This window comes from Macaca mulatta, chromosome 8 (assembly GCF_049350105.2).
Source record: "Macaca mulatta isolate MMU2019108-1 chromosome 8, T2T-MMU8v2.0, whole genome shotgun sequence".
Taxonomy (NCBI): Eukaryota; Metazoa; Chordata; class Mammalia; order Primates; family Cercopithecidae; genus Macaca; species Macaca mulatta.
Window position 1 is genome coordinate 77,584,495 of NC_133413.1, and position 25,706 is coordinate 77,610,200.

Consider the following 25,706-nt stretch of genomic DNA (forward strand, 5'->3'; position numbering starts at 1 on the left):
ACACACAGTGAAATAATCAGATCTTATTATAGAACATTTCTATCACCCCAGAAATTTCCCTCCTTCCCTCTTCCAATCAGTTCCTATCTTCACTGGTGATTTCTGTCACCATAGATTAATTTTCCTGTTCTTGAACTTCAGATAATGAAATCATACAGTGCATCCTCTTTTGGGTCTACTCTCTCTTACTCAACAAAATATTTTTGAATTGATCCAATTGTGTACATTAGTAGTTCATTGTTTCTGTTGATGAGTAGCATTTCATTATATGAATGTACCAAAATTTGTTTATCTGTTCTCATAGTGGAAGTCATTTGGTTTTGCATGTTTTGACTATTACTAATAAAGCTGCTGTAAACATTCTTGCACAAGCCTTTTTGTGGACATGTATTTTCATTATCTTGGGTAAATACCTAGGAGTGGAATTGCTGGGTCATAAGGTAGATGTATAACTTTTTTTTTTGAGATGGAGTTTCACTCTTGTTGCCCAGGCTGGAGTGCAATGGCACAATGTCGGCTCACTGCAACCTCCTTCTCCCAGGTTCAAGCAATTTCCCTGTCTCAGCCTCCCTAGTAGCTGGGATTACAGGCACGTGCCATCACACCTGGCTAATTTTTGTATTTTCAGTAAAGATGGGTTTCACCACATTGGCCTGGCTGGTCTCGAACTCCTGACCTCAGGTAATCCACCCACCTCAGCCTCCCAAAGTGCTGGGATTACAGGCATGAGCCACTGTGCCTGGCCTATAATTTTATAAGAAACTGCCAGTTGGCTGGGCGCAGTGGCTCATGCCTGTAATCCCTGCACTTTGGGAGGCTGAGGCAGGCAGATCACCTGAGGTCAGGAATTTGAAACCAACCTCGCCAATGTGGGGAAACCCCATCTCTACTAAAAATACAAAAATTATTTGGGTATGGTGGCATGTACCTGTAGAACTGGCTACCCTTGGGAAGTTGAGACATGAAAACTGTTTGAACCCAGGAGGTGGAGGTTGCAGTGAGTCGAGACAGTGCCACTGCACTCTAGCTTGGGCAACAGAGCAAGACTCAGAAAGAAAGAAAGAGAGAAAGAGAGAGAGAAAGAAAAGAGAGAGAGAAAGAGAGAGAGAGAACGAGAGAACAAGAGAAAGAAAAGAAAGAGAGAAAGAAAAAGAAAGGAAGGAAGGAAGGGAGGGAGGAAGGAAGGACGGAAGGAAGGAAGGAAGGAAGGAAGGAAGGAAGGAAGGAAGGAAGGAAGGAAGGAAGGAAGGAAGGAAAAGAAAAGAAATTGCCAGTTTTCCAAAGTGGTTGTACCATTTTACATTCCTGCCAACAATGTAAAGAGTTCCTCTTGTTTCCATCTTCACCAACATTTGGTGTTGTGAGCCCTTTTCATTTTAGCCATACTAGTGGAAATGAAATGATATGTCATTGTTCTAATTTGCGTTTCCAAGATGACTATTGATTTGAACTCTTTTTCATATGCTTATTGGCCACTCGTATATCTCTTTTTATGAAGTGTCTGTTTTTATAAAGTGTTTGTTCATTTTTGAGTTTAGTTGTTCTGGATGCATGTCCTTTGCCAAATATATGTATTATAAAATTTTTCTCCAGGTATAAAGCTTTTTAAAAATTGTCTAAAGGTATCTTTGATGAGCAGACTTTCTAGTTTTGATGAAATTCAATTTATTATTTACTTTTATGCTTAGTGTTTTCTTACTTCTGTTTAAGAAATCCTTGTCTGGCTGGGCACGGTGGCTCATGTTTATAATCCCAGCACTTTGGGAGGCTGAGGTGGGCGGATCACCTGAGGTCAGGAGTTCGAGGCCAGCTGGCCAACATGGTGAAACCCTGTCTCCACTAAAAAAAAAAAAAAAAAAAAAATTAGTGGGGCATAGTGGTGCGCACCTGTAATCTCATCTACTGGGGAGGCTGAGGCAGGAGAATCATTTGAACCCAGGAGGCGGAGGTTACAGTGAGCAGAGATTGTGCCACTGCACTCCAGCCTGGGTAACACAGCGAGACCCTGTCTCAAAAAAAAAGAAAGAAGAAATCTTTGTCTATCCCAAGATCATGAAGTTTTTAAATGTTTTCTTCTAGAAGCATTATAGTTTTAGTTTACTATTTATTTATGTAGAGATAAGTCTTGCTAGGCTGGTCTCAAACTTTCAGGCTCAAGCAATCCTCCTGCCTTAATCTCCCAGAGATTGGTAGGAGGTATGAGTTAAAGTTAATGTTTGTCCTATGCATTTATCCAATTTTTCCACACTAATTGTTGAAAAGATTTTCCTTTCCCCATTAAATTGTTTTGATACCATTGTTCAAATTCAATTGAACTAGGCAGAATCTGGGTATAAAATTGAACTGGATGTAAATCTTTTTGAACTCTCTTTTGTAATACTTTGATCTATTGTTCTATACTTATACCAATACTACACTCCCTTGATTATTGTAGCTTTATGTTCAGTCTTGAAATCAGGTGATGCAACTTTATCCTTCATTTTAAAGATTAAAACAATTTTAGATCCTTTGCATTTTTAAATAAATTTTAGAATCAGTTTATTTTTAGTTTTTGAGACAGGGTCACAGTCTGTTGCCCAAGTTTGAGTGCAGTGGCACAGTCATGACTCATTGCAGCCTCAAACTCTTGGGTTCAAGTGATCCTCCCACCTCAGCCTGCTGAGTAGCTGGGAACAGAGGCATGCACCACCACATCTGTTTAACTTTTTAGTTTTTTGTAGAGATGAACTCTTGCCATATTGCCTAGACTGGTCTTGCACTCTCAGGCTCAAGCAATCCTCCTGCCTTGGCCTCCCAAAGTGCTGGGATTGCAGATGTGGGTCACTGTGCCCAGCCAAATCAGTATGTTAATACCAACCAAAAAGAAGCTTTTGAGTATTTTGATTGGAACTGTATTAAACTTATAAATCAATTTCAGGGAGAATTAACATCTTAATAATATTGAGTCTTCCAATCCATGAATGTGGCATATCTCTCTATTTATTTAGATCTTCTTTAATTTCTCTCAGTGATGTTTTTATAAAGGTCATGCAAATATTTTGTTAAATTGGTTCTAAAAATATTTGATATTTTTGATGCTACTAAAATGGTAGTGTTTTCTTAACTTCATTTTCAATTGTTTACTATGAATATATAGAAATACAATTGATTTTTGTATTTTGACTTTGTATTCTGTGACTTTCTGTGTATCAATAGTTTTAGAAGTTCCTTAGCCAGTTCCAATGTGTAGCCAAATTTGAGGCTCATTGTTCCATATCACTAAGTGCTCAGCCTAGCTGCCTATTAGAATCACCTGAGAGAATTTTTAAAAAATATTTATCACTGTGTCTCACCCCCAGAGTTTCTAATTTAAGTGGTTTGGGGTGGCACTTGGCATTGGAATTTGTTAAATCTCTCCAGGTAAGGTTAGTGCAGGCTGTGGTTGAGAACCACTCCTTATAGGCTTGCAAAGGTTTCTTTCTAAATATCGCTGTCTCATTTTATATATCTTCAAACATCCAAATTCCTTAAAATGGTACATGCGCTAGACATATTTTATACCATCTACCTATCCACATCTCACCCTCTTTTGCATTGCATGTCTATGCCTACGTTTGTATCACCCCCTTTTGTGTCGCACGTCTATGTCTACTCATCATAGTTGATTGCACTAGGAAGCTATAATTTCTGTGGCAAGGATTTGAAAGCTAGGCTGAGGTAATCATATTCCTTTTTCAGAATTTAAATTTGGAATATGAAGAGACTGAGGCAATTAGCAAAGAGGTTAGAAACCAAAATGACATATCAAGAATTGCCATGAGACAGACAGGCGCCTCATGCCTGTAGTTCCAGCTACTTGGGAGACTGAGCAGGCAGGCTTACATGAGTCCAGGAGTTTGAGGCTGTGTGTGCTATAACTGTATCATTGCATTCCAGCTTGTATGACAGAGTGAGACTCTGTCTCTTAAAAGAAAAAAAAAAAATTTGGCTGGACACAGTCGCTCTGTCTGTAATCCCAGCGCTTTTTGGGAGGCCAAGGCAGGAGGATCATTTGAGTTCAGGAGTTCAAGGCCAGCCTGGGCAACATGGTGAAACCCATCTCTACAAAAAAAAAAAAAAAAATTTGAGCCGGCACGGTGACTTGTGCCTGTGGTCCCAGCTACTTGGGAGGCTGAGGAAGGAGAATCGTTTAAACCTGGGAGGTGGAGGTTGGAAGCTGAGATTGTTCCATTGCACTCCAGCCTAGTGACAGGCAGAGGTTGCGGTGAGCTGAAATCATGCCACTGCACTCCAGCCTTGGTGCCTCAGAGAGACTCAAAACAAAACAAAACAAAAACAAACAAAAAACCCCACAATTGCCATGATACAGAAACAGCAGAGTGATAGTTTTGATGGGACGCTAGAAAGCCTAATGCAAAAATTCTGAATAGGCAAAAGAAAGCAATCCATAAAAAGAAGGCCTAATTCAAATGTCATCTCTCTATAACTTTCTCTGATTCCCTTCCAAGAAGAAATAATACTCCCATGGATGTTCTTTTGTTGTTGTTGTTTTTGAGACAGTCTTGCTCCGTCTCCCAGGCCAGAGTGCAGTGAAGTGATCTCGGCTCATTGAAATGTCCACCTCCCAGGTTGAAGCAATTCTCCTGCCTCAGCCTCCCAGTAGCTGGGATTACAGGTATGTAATTACAGGCCCCGCTAATTTTTGTGTTTTTAGTAGAGACGGGATTTTGCCATGTTGGCCAGGCTGGTCTCGAACTCCTGACCTCAAGTGATCCGCCTGCCTCAGCCTCCAAAGTATTGGGATTACAGTTGTAAGCCACTACACCTGGCCACCATGGATGTTCTAAATACTTTTTTTTTCTTTTTTTTTAGATGGAGTCTTGCTCTGTCACCAGGATGAAGACTTTTTTTTAGTACTTATCACATTGTGTTTTAGTTTTTTATATCTCTCTTTTTAGACTGTGAGCTTTCTAAGTTAAGGTCCAAGTCTTGTATATAATTTTGTTTTGTTTTTTGAGACAGAATCTCACTGTGTCACCCAGGCTGGAGTGCACGATCTTGGCTCATTGCAAGCTCTGCCTTCCAGGTTCAAATGATTCTTGTGTCTCAGCCTCCTGAGTAGCTCATCCTCCTGTAGTAGGACTACAGGCATGCACTAGCACGTCTGGCTAATTTTTGTATTTTCAGTACAGATGGGATTTCACCATGTTAGTCATATATATTTATATCCCTAGCACAATAGCTGGTGTATCACAGGTGCTCAGTAAACATAGAATAAAATTAAATTTAATGTAACACATTGTGACTTTTGAAAATTAAGTAATAGTAATGAAAAGTTTATTTTTTTTTCCCTAGGCTTCTGAATTTTAGCATAAACCTTGTTCCCCGTGGCATACGTCATCTAGTCTCTGCTGAAATTTTTCCCACTCTATCCAGGAATAAGTATGGAACTGGAGCAGTTAGCATTCAGGCTGGCAGTGCTCTGCTAGCTAAAGGTGGTATCTGCTTTATAGGAGACTTGGCCTCACACAAAAAAGATAAACTTGAACAGCTTCAATCAGGTAAACAATATTTGTAAAATTAATTTTCACCTGTTTAACTTATACTCTCATCCATGTTGAGATACTTAACAGTTAAGATAGTATTGCAGATGTTTGAGGGTTTGAGAAATTATGTTAGATGCCATTTCTCATTTTGGTTTTATAAGCAAAAACAGAAATTTAATGTGCAAATGCACAGTTTTAGCCTTTGCTCTCAGTGTGCTAACACATGAGCTTGTAATGGACCAGATTTATTTCCTCTTCTTGTCTTATAGCATTAGCTACCACTTCCAGTATAAAGTTGAAAAGTGGTGTTAAGAGAAAGGACATCCTCGCCTTGTTCCTGATCTGAGTGGGAAAGCTTCAAGTTTCTCACCATGAAGTATGATGTTAGCTGTACATTTTTTGTAGACATTCTTTATCAGTGGAAGTTCTTCTCTATTCCTAATTTTCTGAGGGTTTTTTTTTAATCATAAATGGATATTGGATTTTGTCAAATGCTTTGCTGCATCTGTTAATATGATGATGTCACAGGATCCTTCGGGTGCTGCTTTTCAAGCCAGAAACCTCTATGTCCAGCAGCACCTCTGCTTGAGTTTCACTCCTGCCTGCTGGGCATGTTCTGCTCACTCGGCCCAGCAGGCTGCACTTGGCTTACACTACCAGTCCAGATCCCATGCCTGCTGAGGGCAAGCCAGGAATGGAACAGCGAGGGGGTGTGTGAGTGAGCAAGCACAGGGTCCAGCCACTGCACATAGCCAGGCATGCCGGCTGCTGTGGCAGGGCAGGCAGCTCCAGGTGCTGGCACAGGTGCTGGCTTCATGCGTGGCTGTAGCTGGAATAGGCATACTGCAAGTGGCTTCTACTGAGGGCCCCGGTGTCTGGATGAGGGGAACAGGGTGGCACCCAAAAACTTGGAGACACCAGCAACAGTGGAGCCCCAAGGGGTTGCAGGGAAGCATGCTACAGGTCTCTCGTTCCTGTTGCCCACAGCTCAGTGGATGGGGGGCACATGTTAACAGCTCTTTCAGTCCACTGCCTCACTCCAGCCCATGGCTCCTGGGCTGGCCCAGCACATTGCTACTTTCTGTCATGGGACAGCTGCCCAAGGCCGACAGAAGGCAGGAGGATTATAGTGTTACAGCTCTGACTCAGGAAATCCTGAGGTCTGGGCCTCCAGAAGGGTCATTGATCTTCAGTCCCGCAGTCCAACAAAAAAGAATGTGTCACCACTCATAGCTCAGCAAGCTGACTAGGAAAGTGTTACAGCCCTTTTTGTTCCTGCCTGCCACTCAACAAGCCTGCCAGGAGAGTGTCATAGCCCTTTTTGCACCTGCCATTCAACAGGTCCCAAGTTCTTGTCCCATGTCCAGGAAGAATTAGCTTATGTGGACAACTGGAGAGTGAGCAAGGTGGAGAAGAGTTTTATTGCATGGCAGAACAGCTTTCAGTGGACAGGAGACCCGAAGTGTGTAGCTCCTACCCACAGGCAGGTAGTCCCAACCTGTGTCTGAGTCTGGCTGACTCTGGGGTTTTTATGGGCTAAGAATGGAGGAAGTACATGCTGATTGGTCCATGGGTGGGCCCAGAAAAACACCATCTGATTGGCTGAAAGGCATCAAGGACATTCTCACTCCAGGTGGTGGACTCCACCCAGAACTGGCAGCCTGGTTTTCAGGCTTCAAGCTGTCTCTTGCCTGAAGATTGGGTTCCACCAGGGACCTGCCCCTCTCTGCCCAGGAACCTGTCTGCCTCCTGCCATCATCAATCATATGATTTTTCTCATTTAGCCTGTTGATATGATGGATTACATTAATTGATTTTTGAATATCAAACCGGCCTTGCATACCTGGGATAAAGCTTACTTGGTCATGCTGTATAATTCTTTTTCTACATTGTTGGATTTGATATGCTACTATTTTTGTTGAGGATTTTTTAAATCTATGTTCATGAAAGATATTGATCTGTAGAGTTTTTTCCTTATAATGTTGTTGTTTGGTTCTGTATTAGAGTAATGCTGGTTGGGCCAGATTTATAACTAGCAAGGATATGGACAGCCATGGACTGGGCAAAGAGCAGTCAGAGCCTTGCCTTCTTGGCATACCAGCATGAATGTACAAGTGTGCTCAGGGCACACAGCATATTGCTTCACTTTATAAGAGAATACAGAAATTAGCTGTGCCCAGTGGCTCACACCTGGAATCCCAGCACTTTGGGAGGCTGAGGCAAGAGGATTGCTGGAGGCCAGGAGTTCCAGACCATCCTGGGCAACACACTGAGACCCCATCTCTACAAAAAAAAAAAAAAAAAAACAAAAATCAATAAAAACAAAATGAGGGTGTATTAGTCTGTTTTCATGTTGCTTATAAAGATATACCTGAGATTGGACAATTTACAAAATAAAGAGGTTTATTGGACTTACAGTTCCACATGGCTGAGGAGGCCTCACAATCATGGTGGAGGGTAAAAGGCACGTCTCACATGGTGGCAGACAAGAGAAGAGAGCTTGTGCAGGGAAACTCCCCTTTTTAAAACTATCAGATCTTGTGAGACTTATTCACTATCACGAGAACAGTGCAGGAAAGACCTGCCCCCATGATTCAGTTACCTCCCACCAGGCCCCTCCCACAATACATGGGCATTCATGGTGAGATTTGGGTGGGGACACAGCCAAACCATATCAGAGACTATAGAAATAGACCCACATTTTATAGTCAATTGATTTTTGACTACAGCACCAAAGTTAGTCAGTGGGAAAAGGAGTTTTTCTCATCAAAGGATGGTGGAACATCTGGCTGGTACAGAGGAGGGCCTCAGTACAACTGCACTTGTTCCACACTCATGAAGCTGGCCCTGCTAGTATGTCCTCTCCCCACAAGAGCTTGGAATATGGTTTAAAACTCTGCTGTCATCATCTTCAAATTTTTAATAATTTTATCTTTGTATTATAAGGAAGTCCCATGAGATAATGGCACTTGACTGTGAGTAGAGGAGACACATGGATGCCTGTTTTTACTGTGCCTTCCTGCCCCATTTCATACAGCATTTGTGATCACTATGCAGCTTTCATAACACACTCAATTTGTACTTTCTTTGATTGTTGCTGGACTCCCATGTGTCATAGGTGCACTATAAGCCAGTGCCTATAGTTCCATATCAACACATTTTCAACTGAGTAAGAGGGAGTGCTAATAACCCCAAGTGGCCATGCTTTTCATTTGAACTAGTGTGCTTCTAATGCAGAAAGAAGGCAATGGCCTTTCAAGAAACACACATTACCAAGTAGCCCTATCATCCTCTTTCTTACTTGGTTGGTTCCCTGTATTTGCCAACCACTTACACTGAAAATGATGACACAGGAGGAAAGGGAAAGATAGGGCAAATCCATAGCCTTGTCTTTTCAGTCATTCCTCACTTATCAGTAAGCTGAAGGTAGAGAGTGTTGGTGAAATGTATGCATATCAAGAAGTAAAATAAAAATTGTTTTGTGCAGTATTTCCACTGTTCTGGTAAAAACAAAATACATATGCATGTGCAAAGTACTATCGGTTCCACTTAAAAGATAAATGCACATATATTTGCATTATACAATATAAAGATAAAAGTATTGTACAATATAAAGATAAAAGGTAAAATTTATGGCAATATAAAATTTTAATTTTTCTTTATTTAGAATGGCAATACTACTATTACATTTTTTGTAACAGTTTTATTGAGATTCACACATCATACAATTCACCACTGAAAGTATACAGTAAAGTGCTTTTTATTATATTCACAGAGTTGTGCTACTATTACCACTAACTTCAGAATATTTTCATCACCCCAAAAGGAAGCCCCATACCCATTAGCAGTCAACCCCCAGTCCCTGCCTCCCGTCACCTACTCCCACACAGTCCCTAGCAAACACTATTTGCTTTCTGTTTCTGTGTATTTGCCTATTCTGAACATTGCATAGGCAGTCTTCCCTCAGTATTCTCCAGGGATTGGTTCCAGGGCCTCTGCAGATACCAAAATCCACAGATGCTCAGGTCCCTTATATAAAATGGCAGAGTATTTGCATATAATCTATGCATATCCTCCCATATACTTTAAATCATCTCTAGATTACTTATAATAGTCAATACAATGTAAATGCTTTGCAAATTATTATACTGTGTTGTTTTTTATTGTTGTTATTGTTTTATTTATTTATTGAATATTTTTCATCAGCCGTTGGTTGAATCTACAGATGCAGACAGACCTTTATATATAGATGGCTGACTATAAATGGAATCAAATGATACGTGGTCCTCCGTGATGGCCCTGGCCTCTTTCTTCTTATTCTCCTTCTTCCTTCTTCTTTCTTTCTTTCTTTCTTTTTTTTTTGAAACAGGGTCTTACTGTGTTGCCCTGGGTGGAGTGCAGTGGTGTCATCATACCTCACTGCACCCTTGAAGTCCTGGGCTCAAGCAGTTCTCTCACCTCAGCCTCCCAAGTAGCTGGGACCACAGTAACATGCCACAATGCTTGGCTAATTTTTTGTAGTAACAGAGTCTTGCCACGTTGCCCAGGCTGGTCTCAAACTCCTGGGCTCAAGCAATACCCCCATGTCAGCCTCCCAAAATGCTCCATATTTTTTGTTTGGGTTTTAAGTGGGAGGTGGAGGGACAATGAATTTGGTTTTGCACATGTTGAATTTGAGATGTATTTTCCCCCAGTCATTGTAGTTCATATTATCTCTGTCTTTTCCTCTTTCACTCCCACATGGATGGCCTGCTTTCTATCATTTTCCCCACATAAAAGAACATGATTTAATTTTAGCCTCTCTTGTAAATCTGTATTATATGACCAATCTCTTAGCCCCCTGCCTAGTCCACTCAGGTGCCCCGCCACAATTCCAGCTATGTGCTTTGGACTCCTGGTTCTCATCAAGTCATGGGACACATAAGGCTTCAAATATGTATTTTTTATGGCAGAACTTAGAGCATTGTCCTGCAAAACAATCAAATTTACTTTCTTTCACTATCCAAAGTCTGCACAGTATAATTCTATATAATATGTTATTAATTTGTAGACATTTAGACCAAAATTAACTTACATAACAAATGGATAATATCTTCTGACTTAGTTCTGGAGAGCAGAAACATCACAGTGTACATCCCAGGAAAGAAGTTTGGGGAGGATACTGATCAACAGATGACTTTTCCAGTTCAGTGCAGTTTTTGGTCTTTTGTTGATATGGATTCATCTTCAAGGAGAAATGCACAGAAAATCAACACTCTAATTGGTCAGATGGTAAGGTATATGTATATTTTATTGTTAGAATGTTGTTCAAGGAATTAAGTCACAAATTTAATACATCTCAATATTTTTGTTATTAACCTGTTTCTATACTTTATTGAGTACCAGAACTACCTGATGACTCAGTTGTTTACAAATTGTAATGTGTTTTAGCCATGTAGTGAGCCAGATATCTGCTCACTGGAAATTACTATTTGAATAGGTAGCTGGAGAGGCTTTAATGAATAATGTATACAAAAATACTCAGTAAAGAGGCTTTAAAAAATCAATCACCAAAAAGTTCCCAGATTATTAAAAAATTACCTTAAATTATAATTAATATGATAAATAATGAATAATAACAACATATAATAATTACTTTGTAATTAATTATTTCCAAATTGTGAAAATTACAAAGTTTAATGTTTGCCTGTTACTTTTTGGTTTGATGTAGGATTGCAGTTTGATTCCAGCTAACCTTGTGGAGGCATTTGGTTTATTGATTAACTGCAATGAGTCATCTCCCTGCCACCCATTTCTTTCTACTGTGCAACATACTTTGAAGAAAGCCATTAATCCTGAAGGGCTGCTTTATGCAGCTTCTAGACAGTTCACAACTGAAGATTTTGAAAAGGTAAAGATAGATAAAACGGTTACCCAGAATGCCTGTGCTAATGTTTCTCAAATTATATAGAAGTCCTTTTGAGTGCTGGATTTTCTTTATTTAGAATTATTTTATTCCAACTTGTTTCCAGCTTTTAAACATTTTAAGGACATTGCATAGAAGTTACTTAGAGTTAGGCTGGTGTGGTGGCTCATGCCTATAATCCCAGCATTTTGAGAGGCCAAGGCGGGCAGATCGCTTGAGGCCAGGAGTTCGAGACCAGCCTGGCCAACACAGTGAAAACCCTATCTCTACCAAAAAATACAGAAATTAGCTGGGCGTGATGGTGGCTCCTGTAACCCCAGCTACTCGGGAGGCTGAGGTAGAATCGGTTGAACCCAGGAGGTGGAGGTTCCAGTGAGCCGAGATCGCACCACTGCACTCCTGCCTGGGTGATAGAGTAAGACCCTGTCTCAAAAAAAAAAAAAAAAAAAGGCCGGGCGCGGTGGCTCAAGCCTGTAATCCCAGCACTTTGGGAGGCCGAGGCGGGCGGATCACGAGGTCGGGAGATCGAGACCATCTGGCTAACACGGTGAAACCCCTTCTCTACTAAAAAATACAAAAAACTAGCCGGGCGAGGTGGCGGGCGCCTGTAGTCCCAGCTACTCGGGAGGCTGAGGCAGGAGAATGGCGTAAACCCGGGAGGCGGAGCTTGCAGTGAGCTGAGATCCGGCCACTGCACTCCAGCCCGGGTGACAGAGCGAGACTCCGTCTCAAAAAAAAAAAAAAAAAAAGAAAAAAAGAAAAAATAGAGAAATTATTTAGAATTATTTAGGGCTATAATTAAAGAAACAACTGTGTTAGGTAATGAATATTAAAATTTTCAGTTTATTTTTGTACCATTGTCCAAATCAGCACAGCTGACAGAATCTCAATGAAAGAAAACCAACATAGAATTTTTCTATGGAAAATTATAATAGGCTATATAGATATACAGTTATTTACATTTTACTGTCTATTCAAAGGGATTGTCCTCAGATGACTACCTTCGAGTCCTGACTTTAGGGGATATATAGCATGATTCACTAACCCATTTTAATTAATTACCCTGACATTATCAAAACATATGTGACATATTCAGAGAACCTGAAAGTAGGTGATGTAAATTTAGTAATAATTCTCATAGCTATTAAAGGTGCTCACATATTTACAACTGAAACCTTTTTAACTACTCAAAAATCTGTCCAAGTAGAGTTCACTTGTCTGGGTATGATAGATAAAAGGCAGGGGATGTCAGAAAGTGGAGGTCTATGAGTCATTAAAAATTTTTTTCGTATCTATCTTCCTTGTAAGCATACTGCATGAGTAAAAGGTTGAAAGGCAAAATCGACTTAAACATGAATTATGAACATTGTTTATTCACATAGATTAGAATAGAAAAAAGAAAAATATTTATAATATAATAAGGTTTTGGTTTTGGTTTTATTATATAGGAAAAAAGTAGTCTGTAGGAATTAGGATACTAAATATGGACAGGCTAATGACCCTGAAAAATGTTGCCCATTTTTTTACCTGAGAAACAAGCCAAAACAATCTAGATTTATTAATTATTCAGGTATTAACTGGATACTTCACAAATATGAGCCTATTTCCATTCTTTTATATTCTCACAGGTATATAAATTTTCCCTTTAGTTTATCATTTAATTAAAATTAAAAACAAGATACAGGCCAGGCAAGGTGGCTCAAGCCTGTAATCCCAGCACTTTGGGAGGTCGAGGAGGAGGGCAGAAACCTGAGGTAGGGAGTTCGAGACCAGCCTGACCAACATGGAGAAACCCCATCTCTACTAAAAGTACAAAATTAGCCAGGCATGGTGGCACATGCCTATAATCCCAGCTACTCCAGAGGATGAGACAGGAGAACAGCTTGAACCCGGAAGGCGGAGGTTGAGGTGAGCCGAGATTGCGCCACTGCTCTGCACTTCAGCCTGGGCGACAAGAGCAAAACTCCGTCTCAAAAAAAAAAGATGCATAAAATAGTTAAGGAACAACTTAAGTGCTAAGTTAAGTGGTGCTGACTCTGAGGTATTTTAGGAATTCAGAAAGTAAGATATCAGTATAGAATGCAGAAGCTGGGAAAACTTCATGGAGGAGGCTGGACATCAGCTGGCTGTAAGAAAGGGTAAAATTTAGATGCATGAAGGATGGGTGTTCTAAGTAGAATTAACAGTAGGAGTAAAGACATAAAAGTAGAAATTAGTATACATGGAAAACGATAAGACCAGCTTGACTGGAGCAAAAATTGTATTTTGGAGTCATAGGATTTTGGCATATTTACAGTAAGTCTTGCACAGGCAAAAGATTTTATAGTTGGTTTGTCAGACTATAGAGAACAGTTGTAGAGTGAACTGTAAAATAGTAAAAAGTAAAATAGTAAAAATGATTTCTCTGGAAGATAAATCTATTACACAAATCAAAGTGGATGGAATTTGTTGCAGTCTGAGCTCTCCAGAACAGACTGAGATGGAGTTTAGTGTGCCAATGTGTATTTGAGAGGGCTTTTCTGTCAATACCTGAGGACTTTATAAAGTCCTCCCCAACTTCTGCCTCAATCATTCATGTGATGTGGACTGTCCTGAGGCAATCCCCAAAGGGGCTGACAGAATCTCAGTAGCTGGGCAACAAGTCCTTTCATGAAGGAGGATATTGGTGGCTCATGATCGTGCCATCTTAGAGAGAACTTAGAGAGGGTTATTGATACTATTAATAGTATATCCAGTTCTGAAAGCCTGGAGAGAGTTGTGGAGAATAAAGAAAATAAAGAAGCTAGGATATATATCCAATCCAGGACATGTCCAGTCTAGGAACATGTCTCTGTGCTTTGCTTTTCTTTTTTCTTTTCTCGCTCTGTCACCAGGCTGGAGTGCAGTGGCGCAATCTTGGCTCACTGCAACTGCACCTGCTGGGTTCAAGTGATTCTCCTGCCTCAGCCTCATGAGTAGCTGGGACTACAGGCGCCTGCCACCACACCTGGCTAATTTTTTTGTATTTTTAGTAGAGACGGGGTTTCACCACGTTGGCCAGGATTGTCTTGATCTCCTGACCTCGTGATCCACCCACCTCGGCCTCCCAAAGTGCTGGAATTACAGGTGTGAGCCACCACGCCCAGCCATCTCTTATGCTTTTCTAAAGGTTAAATTTAAAATATAAATTTTAGGCCGGGCACGATGGCTCACGCCTGTAATCCCAGCAATCTGGGAGGCCGAGGCTGGCAGATCACCTGAGCTCAGGAGTTCGAGACCAGCCTGGCCAATATGGTGAAACTGTGTCTACTAAAAATACAAAAAAAAAAAAAAAAAAAAAAAAAATTAGCTGGGCATGGTGGCGCACACCTGTAGTCTCAGCTACTCAAGAGGCTGAGGCAGGAGAATCACTTGAACCAGGAGGCAGAGGTTGTAGTGAGCTGAGATCATGCCACTGCACTCCAGCCTTGGCGATAGAACAAGCCTCCATCTCAAAAATAAATAAACAAAATAGGCCAGACGCGGTGGCTCACGCCTGTAATCCCAGCACTTTGGGAGGCCCAGGTGGGTAGATCACCTGAGGTCAGGAGTTTGAGACCAGCCTGGTGAACATGGTGAAACCCCATCTCTACTAAAAATACAAAAAATTAGCTGGGTGTGGTGGTGCGTGCCTATAATCCCAGCTACTTGGGAGGCTGAGACTGGAGAATCGCTTGAACCCAGGAGGCTGAGGTTGCAGTGAGCCGAGATCGTGCCATTGCACTCCAGTTTGGGCAATGAGAGTGAAACTCCGTCTCAAAATAAATAAATAAATAAAATATAAATTTTATAGTTAATAGCAACCTTTCTCCAGGTGTAGATAGTGTCAGAAAAAAACAGCAACCTTATTATAGTTAATTTTTCCTGTAGTTATCTGAATTGAAAAAGTAGAAAATAACTAGGATAGTAAAAAATTTGGAAATTATGTCACAGAGGACTTTGGGAACTAGGAATCACTGACTCTGAAAGAAAAAAAAAGCTCAAAACTCAGAAAAAACAGTGATAATCATTGTGTTGCAGAATTATTCTCTACCCAAATCTTATTCAATCACCAAAGCCCACCTTCAAAGCAGTTAACATAATGTTTCCCCTCATACCAAATGTTAAGTGCTCTTTAAAAGGAAGGAAGGGAAGTAAGGAGGGCAAGTAGCTCTAGGCCAATGAGAGAAAGTTATGAGGAAAAAACTGTCAGGTGATTAAAGCTATTCAAAGGAAAATTAGCTTCTGAGGGAGGTGAGCCTTTCACTGGGAGCAAAGACATTGTACAGTCATTCAAATATATTGCACAGAACATTTTTGCACTGACAGGGAGGAGATTATTCTGGGTAAACTTTAATATCCTTTACAAGTATAACACTGTGATATTTAAAGTGTTCAGTGACTTCAGAATAGCCCCAGACATTTACTCTTTTTTATGTAATAAAATATGCAAACATGTAAAAATAAAGTGCCAGTATACTTTTGATTTCTGTTATATTGATTCCATAATAAAGCTTGATTATCTTGGATTTTTCACACTTTTTAGCTACTGGCCTTTGCAAAGAATTTGAATGTAGAATTCAGCTTGGAAGCAGAAAGAATGACTCATGGCTATTATCTAGCAAGTCGCAGAATCAGAACAGACTCTATATGTGGATCAAAACTGTCGGCATCTGCATTAAAATATCTGTAGGTATTCAATTCAAGATTTTAGAATCAGCATTGAGTTACAAATGATGTGTTTAATTAAATTGCTAATTTACCTATTTCAATTGTTTCTCTGCTTGACTGCTAGTTGGTTTGTAAATGGCCTTGTTCCAAAAGGACTAAAGGCTTCACAATTCCTTTTGTTATATCATGTTACATCATTTTAATCTCTAATAATTTTTTTACTAAACTAATTTTTATTGGATGCCACATATGAGATATGGCTGAGGAAAGTGCACTGATTTCAAATGCAAATCCTTGTTTTTAAAAATGTGACTGTTGGCTGGGCATGGTGGCTTACACCTATAATCCCAGCACTTTGGGAGGCCGAGAGGGCAGATTGCCTGAGGTCAGGAGTTCAAGACCAGCCTGGGCAACACAGTAAAACCCCGTCTCTACTAAAATACAGAAAATTAGCCAGGCGTGGTGGAGCGCACATGTAGTCCCAGCTACTCGGGAGGCTAAGACAGGAGAATTGCTTGAACCTGGGAGGCAGAGGTTGCAGTGAGCTGAGATCACACCACTGCACTCCAGCCTGGGCAACAGAGCGAGACGCCATCTCAAAAAAAAAAAATGTGGGTGTTGGCCAGGCACAGTGGCTCATGCCTATAATCCCAGCACTTTAGGAGGCTGAGGCAGGCAGGTGGCTTGAGCTCAGTTCAAGACCAGCCTTGGGGCTGGGTGCAGCGGGTCACACCTGTAATCCTAGCACTTTGGGAGGCTGAGGTGGGAGGATCATTTGAGCTCAAGAATTCGAGACCAGCCTGGGCAACATAGTGAGACCTCATCTCTATTTAAAAAAAACAAAAACAAAAACAAAAACAAAAACAAAAGCAGAGCAGCCTGGGCAACATGGTGAAATCCTGTCTCTACCCAAAATACAAAAAACTAGCTAGGCCTGGTGACAGGTGCCTGTAGTCCCAGCTAGCTACTCAGGAAGCTGAGGTGGGAGGATTGCTTGAGCCCATGAAGCGGAAGTTGCAGAGTGCCTAGATGTGCCACTTTACTCCAGCCTGGGTGACAGAGTGAGACCCCTTCTCAATTTAAAAAAAAAACAAAAAAAAAGACAAAACCTTGCCTAGTGGCTCACGCCTGTAATCCCAGCACTTTGGGATGCCAAGGCAGGCAGATCACCTGAGGTCAGGATTTTGAGCCCAGCTTGGCCAACACTGTGAAACCCCGTCTCTACCAAAAAAATACAAAAAAAATTAGCTTGGGGTTGTGGCGCATGCCTATAGTCCCAGCTACTCGTGAGGCTGAGGCAGGAGAATCACTTGAACCCGGGAGACCGAGGTTGCTGTGGGCCAAGATTGCATCACTGCACTCCAGCCTGGCGACAGAACAAGACACTGTCTCAAAAAATATATATATTTTTTCATATGTAAACGGAGACTATGTGAGTTCAAATACAAAACATGTTTTTACTATAGAGAAAAGAACATTATGAGAAAATAGAACTTTTAAAGCCGGGCGCGGTGGTGCACGCCTATTATCCCAGTACTTTGGGAGGCCAAAGGGGGTGGATCACCTGAGGTCAGGAGTTCACGACCAGCCTGACTAACATGATGAAACCCCATCTCTACTAAATACAAAATAATGAGCCAGGTGTGGTGGCACATGCCTGTAATCCGAGCTACTTGGGAGGCTGAGACAGGAGAATCGCTTGTACCTGGGAGACAGAGGTTGCAGTGAGACATGGTTGCGCCATTGCACCTGGGCAACAAGAGTGACACTCTGTCTCAAAAAAAAAAAAAAAGCAAACAGTATAATTTGATCTGAGTATTTTAAATTTTAATTCAGGGAATAGCATTATGTAATGCAATTCTGTTTTCCATTTTGAAACATTTATCAAAGAGTTGACTTCTACTTGGCTTATCTTTAGCATTTTTTCAGCTCTATGAAGATAAATATACAGTTGGGGAAATTAACTAAATATATCTAAATCTTACAGATTTATACTTGACATTTTCTGCCAGTTCTTCATCTGTCTTATTTTATGTTGCAGTTTTAACAATGTATTTATTTATTTATTTATTTAATTATGTTACTCCTGGTTCTACTTCACAATTATTTTGAGATTACACTTTAATACTATATCAAATAAAGAAATGGTCTCTCAATAGGGGACTGTTTAAACTATGGTACAGCTACATCACAACACAGTGAAGCTGTGATGCAGCTATTTATTCAAAAATAAAGTAGTTAATTTTAATGTAATTCTACTTTTTCACATTGTAGAAATAAATACTAAGGGTGGTTTGTGAAACAGCAGAGTAAATGAACCCTAGCTAGAAGAGTCATAAACCTTGAATTTTTCCCCCATTTCTATAGACAGGTACCTAATTACAAGCATCTTTGCTTTTCTAGAGAAGTGGAGCTGAACAATACTTTCTAAAGGCTCTATACATATTCTGTCCCGGTCAACATTTTTAGAAGGATCTTGGATGAGGACATCAGAGACATGATTATTACATTTATAAATGAGCAATATTGGAGAGAACTTCACAAACTTGAATTGTGATCTTAATCTAACAAGAAGAAAGTTAATAGGATAAATGTAAAGCCCTCTGTTAGATGCCCAGACTCTGTAGTATAAGTGTGAATTGATGAGAAAATGGTAATATGGCTTAATATGAAAAGGATTTGATATTTCATTATTTTTATGTTTAATAAGAGTAAATAATGTAATATGGCTATTAATAATACTGAGAGTTGGGGTCATATTAATAGAATATATATCAAGAGCAACAAAATGCTAGTTACGCCTCATCTCTACTTTGTGATAGTCAAAACCGCTGTTGTACTGTACTGAAAAGGAGTATTAACCAAATCAGGTCATGAGGAGAGTAACCATCATGGTGAGGAGCTGAAAGTTATGTCTCATAGCATAGTAAAGGAACTAGAAATATTTAACTTGAAGGAGAGAAAACACGGAGCAATCGAAAAGTTATCTTTGCATATCTGGAGAGCATCATATTAAGAGGTCTCAGCAGACAGAACAAGAGACCTGTGGGTAGAAATTGCAGTGAAACTAATTTTAGCTTAGATTGATAGAATCTTGGTTATAGTTAGTTATGGTTATAGTTAGTTGCAAAACTTTCAAATGCCTTTACTTATCTCCCTTTTATAGCTGAGTTTCAAAAAATCTCATACATTAAATGATTTATACAAAGTCATACAGCTAGTAAATTCTAGAGACTCAGCCTAGGTTTTCTGATTCCCAAGTTCAGCAATCATTCAGATACATCACATTTGCTTAAAAGAGATCTTTCAGTAATGGAAGTTGGTTAAAAAATTAAAAATAAAGGAACGGATTGCCTCATGAAGCCATGAATGCTAGGAGAGGTCCAAAAGATACTGGTAAACGAATAGCCCAGGATGTTGTAGAGGAAATTTAGTTTTCTGATGAAAGTTTGAACTTTGAATTCGAAGATCCCTTCCAATGCTGAAATTGCCAACAAAAATCTTGGAAATCTATGAGGATTTTAGATAAATGAAGGATTAAAAGAAAAAGTCAAGGATTTGTCTGTAAAAGATATTTAGTTAGATTAATTTTCCCAACTGTGTATTTATCTGAACAAAACTTCGGGAGGGGAGTGTGGAATGATAAATAAAAGCCAGGATGGAAACCAATAGGATACTTGTTCTGGAACAGTCTATTTAAGTTGGTAGGAAAAAAAATTAAAGAAAAGAAACTAAAAAAGAAACTAAAAATTTTTTTAAAGTAAGAATATGCTTTAGGTGTGGCTAAGGTTCACATATGTCTTGGTTTGTTCCTGCCAAAATATATATTATTTTTATAATATCAACATATTTTGATTGGCAACTATTTTCTTTTTTAGCGTTTTCCTATCTGAAGCCCATGCACGACTGAACTTAAGGAATAAAGTGCTTAAAGAAGATGTGCTGATTGCAGCCTTACTATTTGAAACATCCCTCACATTGAAATATGGTAATGGATTCAATTATTGATGATTACTACAAATAACTATATTTAACCTTAAATATTCTTAATTGGTTAAATTAAAATGTTACATATATTTTTAAAATATTATTTTAAAGAATAACAAATCACTACCAGGTAAGGCCTGTTTTAATTTGGGCATTTATTAACTGTTTCCGGGTAGTATCATCATCTAATATTAAATTCCTTATTATGCATGATTGTTTTCATATTTGAACTTTTGCATTGCTTAAAGAATTCTGGGGGAAAAAGTACTTAATACAACACATAAAATGATTTTAATTTATCTTCCTTTTAAAATAACTTGCAACATTTAGATTTCAAACAATCCCCCACAGCAGAGTTAGGCAAGATAGCAAAAGAAAATCTGATCATCAGCTGGGTGCAGTGGCTCACACCTGTAATCCCAGCACCTTGGGAGGCCGAGACAGGTGGATCACAAGGTCAGGAGATGGAGACCAGCCTGCCTAATATGGTGAAAACCCATCTCTACTAATAAAGCACAAAAATTAGCCGGGTGTGGTGGCAGGTGCCTGTAGTCCCAGCTACTTGGGAGGCTGAGGCAGGAGAATCGTTTGAACCTGGGAGGTGGAGGTTGCAGTAAGCTGAGATTGTGCCACTGCACTCCAGTCTGGGCGACAGAGCGAGACTCCATGTCAAAAAAAAGAAAAAAGAAAAGAAAATCTGATTATCTTGTATCAACACTTTCACCGAATTTCTAGTTTTAATACTATGTCTATAGCATTTAATTTTTTGAAATGAATGGCGCTTATTATGCTTTTGCTAATAAACACGCAAAAGAGGTTTTTAAGATAAGGGTAAGGAGAGTTATTCTCCCAAAGTTCTTGGTTGAATTAGATGAGACATTAATTTTGATTAGCGATACCATTCTTCAAACCAAATCTTGGTTCCAGCCCTGGGACTTAAAGAATGTATTAACACTAGCTTTTCTGTGTGTACGTGTTGGTGATTACATTTGCTTTAAATTACATTTATATTGTAATACCCGTTTGCAGAGATTCATTCGAATATTAGAACTTTGTTCTATAATTATCTAAAGTTCTATAAATTGTTCTATAATTGTCTTTGTTCTATAAATGTCAAGCATTCTTAACCTAGGATCCATAGATGCTTGGTATAGGGACTTGTAAATCCCTAAATCATATACAAATGTACATATGTGTGTGCCTTATACATTGTTTCCTAGGACCATACAGCATTAATTTTTATGAAATAGAGAGATTTATGGCCCCTAAAAGAGGTTAATTATCATCCTGAATTAGTTTTATTTACCAAAAGAGAATAACACTGTTTCCCAACCAATACTAAATAGTATTTAGGAAGGATATATACATGTTTTTCATTTCAATTTGCTTTATCTTTTTTAACTAGCATTTCTTTTTAAAATTATTATTATTATTTATTATTATTATTTTTTGAGATGGAGTTTCACTCTTGTTGCCCAGGCTGGAGTGCAATCGCATGATCTCGGCTCACCACAACCTCTGCCTCCCGGGTTCAAGCAAGTCTCCTGCCTCAGCCTCTCGAGTAGCTAGGATTACAGGCATGCGCCACCACACCCAGCTGATTTTGTATTTTTAATAGAGATGGGGTTTCTCCATGTTGGCCAGGCTGGTCTCGAATTCCTGATCTCAGGTGATCTGCCTGCCTTGGCCTCCCAAAGTGCTGAGATTACAGGCATGAACCACCCCACCTATTTTTTTTCTCTTTAAGTTCTGGGTTACATGTGCAGAACATGCAGGTTTGTTACATAGGTATACATGTGTCATGGTGGTTTGCTGCACCTATCAACCCATCATTTAGGTTTTAAGCCCCACATGGTATTTATCCTAATGCTTTCCTTCCCCTTTCCCCCGAGACCTCCAACAGGCCTCAGTGTGTGATGTTCCCCTCCCTGTGTCCATGTGTTGTCATTGTTCAACTCCCACTTATGAATGAGAACATGTCGTGTTTGGTTTTATGTTCCTGTGTTAGTTGGCTGAGAATGATGGTTTCCAGCTTCATCCATGTCCCTGCAAAGGACATGCACTCATTTTTTATGGCTACATAGTATTCCATGGTGTATATGTGCCACATTTTCTTAATCCAGTCTATCATTGATGGGCATTTGGGTTGTTTCCAAGTCTTTGCTATTGTAAATATTTAGTGCTGCAATAAACATACGTGTGCATGTGTCTTTATAGTAGAATGATTTAAAATCCTTTGGGTATATACCCAGTAATGGGATTGCTGGGTCAAATGGTATTTCTGGTTCTAGATCCTTGAGGAATTGCCACACTTTCACAATGGTTGAACTAATTTACACCCCCACCAACAATGTAAAAGCATTCCTATTTCTCCACAGCCTCACCAGCATCTGTTGTTCCCTGGATTTTTAATGATCACCATTCTAACTTTTGTGAGATGGTATCTCACTGTGGTTTTGATTTGCATTTCTCTAATGACTAGTGATGAGGAGCTTTTTTCATATGTTTGTTGGCTGCATAAATGTCTTCTTTTGAGAAGGGTCTGTTCATATCTTTTGCCCACTTCTTGATGGTTTTTTTTTTCTTGTAAATTTGTTTAAGTTCCTTGTAGATTCTGGATATTAGACCTTTGTCAGATGGATAGATTGCAAAAATTTTCTCCCATTCTGTAGGTTGCCTGTTCACTCTGATGATAGTTTCTTTTGCTGTGCAGAAGCTCTTTAGCTTAATTAGATCCCATTTGTCAATTTTGGTTTTTGTTGCAATTGCTTTTGGTGTTTTAGTCATGAAGTCTTTGCCCATGCCTATGTTCTAAATGGTATTGCCTAGGTTTTCTTCTAGGGTTTTATGGTTTTAGGTTTTACATTTAAGCCTTTAATCCATTTTGAGTTAATTTTTGTATAAGATGTAAGGAAGGTGTTTTAGACATGCAGTCCTTGCCCATGTCTATGTCCTGAATGGTATTGCCTAGGTTTTCTTCTAGGGTTTTTATGGTTTTAGGTCTAACATTTAAGTCTCTAATCCACCCTGAATTAATTTTTGTATAAGGTGTAAGGAAGGGATCCAGTTTCAGCTTTCTACATATGGCTAGCCAGTTTTCCCAGCACCATTTATTAAATAGGGAATCCTTTCCCCATCTCTTGTTTTTGTCAGGTTTGTCAAAGATCAGATGATGGCTGGGTGCAGTGCCTCACACCTGTAATCCCAGCACTTTGGGAGGCTGAGGTGGGTGGATCACGAAGTCAGGAGATCGAGACCATCCTGGTTAACACGGTGAAACCCCGTCTCTACTAAAAATACCAAAAATTAGCCGGGCGTGGTGGCAGGCGCCTGTAGTTCCAGCTACCCAGGAGGCTGAGGCAGGAGAATGGCATGAGCCTGGGAGGCAGAGCTTGCAGTGAGCCAAGATCACGCCATTGCACTCCAGGCTGGGTGACAGAGCGAGACTCCATCTCAAAAAAAAAAAGAGAAAAGATCAGATGGTTGTAGATGTGTGGTATTACTTCTGAGGGCTCCATTCTGTTCCATTGGTCTATATCTCTGTTTTGGTACCAGTACCATGCTGTTTTGGTTACTGTAGCCTTGTAGTATAGTTTGAAGTCAGGTCGCGTGATGCCTCCAGCTTTGTTCTTTTGACTTACAAAAGCCAAAATTGATGAATGGGATCTAATTAAACTAAAGAGCTTCTGCACAGCAAAAGAAACTACCGTCAGAGTGAACAGGCAACCTACAGAATGGGAGAAAATTTTTACAATCTACTTATCTGACAAAAGGCTAATATCCAGAACCTACAAAGAACTCAAACAAATTTACAAGAAAAAAACAAACAACCCCATCAAAAAGTGGGCAAAGAATAGGAACAGACACATGTTCATATTCTTTTCTTCTCAAAAGAAGACATTTATGCAGCCAACAGACACATGAAAAAATGCTCATCATCACTCGCCATCAGAGAAATGCCAATCAAAACCACAGTGAGATACCATCTCACACCAGTTAGAATGGCGATCATAAAAAAGTCAGTAAACAACAGGTCCTGGAGAGGATGTGGAGAAATAGGAATACTTTTACACTGTTGGTGGGACTGTAAACTAGTTCAACCATTGTGGAAGACAGTGTGGTGATTCCTCAAGGATCTAGAACTAGAAATACCATTTGACCCAGCCATCCCATTACTGGGTATATACCCGAAGGATTATAAATCATGCTGCTATAAAGACACATGCACGCGTATGTTTATTGCGGCACTATTCACAATAGCAAAGACTTGGAACCAACCCAGATGTCCATCAACGACAGACTGGATTAAGCAAATGTGGCATATACACACCATGGAATACTATGCAGCCATTAAAAAGGATTAGTTCATGTCCTTTGTAGGGACATGGATGCAGCTGGAAACCATCATTCTCAGCAAACTATCGCAAGAACAGAAAAGCAAACACTGCATGTTCTCACTCATAGGTGGGAACTGAACAATGAGAACACTTGGACACAGGAAGGGGAACATCACATGCTGGGGCCTGTTGTGGGGTGGGGGGAGCGGGGAGGGATAGCATTAGGAGACATACCTAATGTAAATGATGAGTTAATGTGTGCAGCACACCAACATGGCTTATGTATACATATGTAACAAACCTGCACATTGTGCACATGTACCCTAGAACTTAAAGTATATTAAAAAAATTAATACATTGAACTTTATCAAAAAAAAAAAAAAAAGATATAAGGAAGGGATCTTGTTTCTGTTTTCTGCATATGGCTAGCCAGTTTTCCCAGTACCATTTGCTAAATAGGGAATCCTTTCCCCATCTCTTGTTTTTTGTCAGGTTTATTGAAGATTATCAATTTGCTTTATCTTTACATGCTTTTCCTATTCTATGTTTAAGACCACATTTCATGAAATCTAAGACACATTATTCTATGTGAAGTAAACAAAAAATTCTGCCAATTTTACCATGCCATGCCATCAATTGTTAAGATACAACTGGAGTACAGTAATAAGATGAAAGTATATGTCTTTGAATTGAAGAATTATATTATTATTATATTAAGGACTCCTATGATAGAATATGACTATGTATGTATGTATGTATGTATGTATGTATGTATTTATTTTTGAGACAGTCCCACTCCATCACCCAGGCTGGAGTGCAGTGGCACAATCTTGGCTCACTGCAACCACCATCTCCTGGGTTCAAGTGATTCTCCTGCCTCAGCCTCCTGAGTAGCTGAAATTACAAGCATGCACCACCAGGCCCAGCTAATTTTTGTATTTTTAGTATAGATGGGGTTTTGCCATGTTAGCCAGGCTGGTCTCAAAAGACCTCAAGTGATCTGCCTTCCTTGGCCTCCCAAAGTGCTGAGATTACAGGTGTGAGCTACCACGCCCAGCCATATGGCTGAATATTTTAACTTCATGACTGATACAGTTAGGCTTTGCATCCCCATCCAAATCTCATCTTGAATTGAAATCCCCATAATCCCCAAATGTCAAAGGAGAGACCAGGTGGAGGTAACTGAATCAGGGGGGTGGTTCCCCCTATGCTGTTCTCATGATAGTGAGTGAGTTCTCACAAATCTGATGGTTTTATAAGGGCTTTTCCCCCTTCACTTGGCAG

At 39.8% G+C, this 25,706-nt stretch overlaps 1 protein-coding gene and 1 long non-coding RNA gene across 2 annotated transcripts in view; one reads left to right on the forward strand and one right to left on the reverse strand.

The window, feature by feature from the left end:
* Positions 1-10,771, reverse strand: part of LOC144330802 (uncharacterized) — a 47,213-nt gene extending 36,442 nt beyond the window's left edge. Inside the window, exon 1 of the long non-coding RNA XR_013397296.1 lies at positions 10,600-10,771. This is a non-coding gene — a long non-coding RNA (uncharacterized LOC144330802). The remainder of the gene's footprint in view (positions 1-10,599) is intronic.
* Positions 1-25,706, forward strand: part of MCMDC2 (minichromosome maintenance domain containing 2) — a 52,709-nt gene that overhangs the window by 15,462 nt on the left and 11,541 nt on the right. The window contains exons 10-14 of the mRNA XM_015145491.3: positions 5,335-5,540; positions 10,630-10,796; positions 11,236-11,415; positions 15,974-16,116; positions 19,977-20,086. Coding sequence (XP_015000977.3) covers positions 5,335-5,540; positions 10,630-10,796; positions 11,236-11,415; positions 15,974-16,116; positions 19,977-20,086 — 806 coding nt within the window. The remainder of the gene's footprint in view (positions 1-5,334; positions 5,541-10,629; positions 10,797-11,235; positions 11,416-15,973; positions 16,117-19,976; positions 20,087-25,706) is intronic.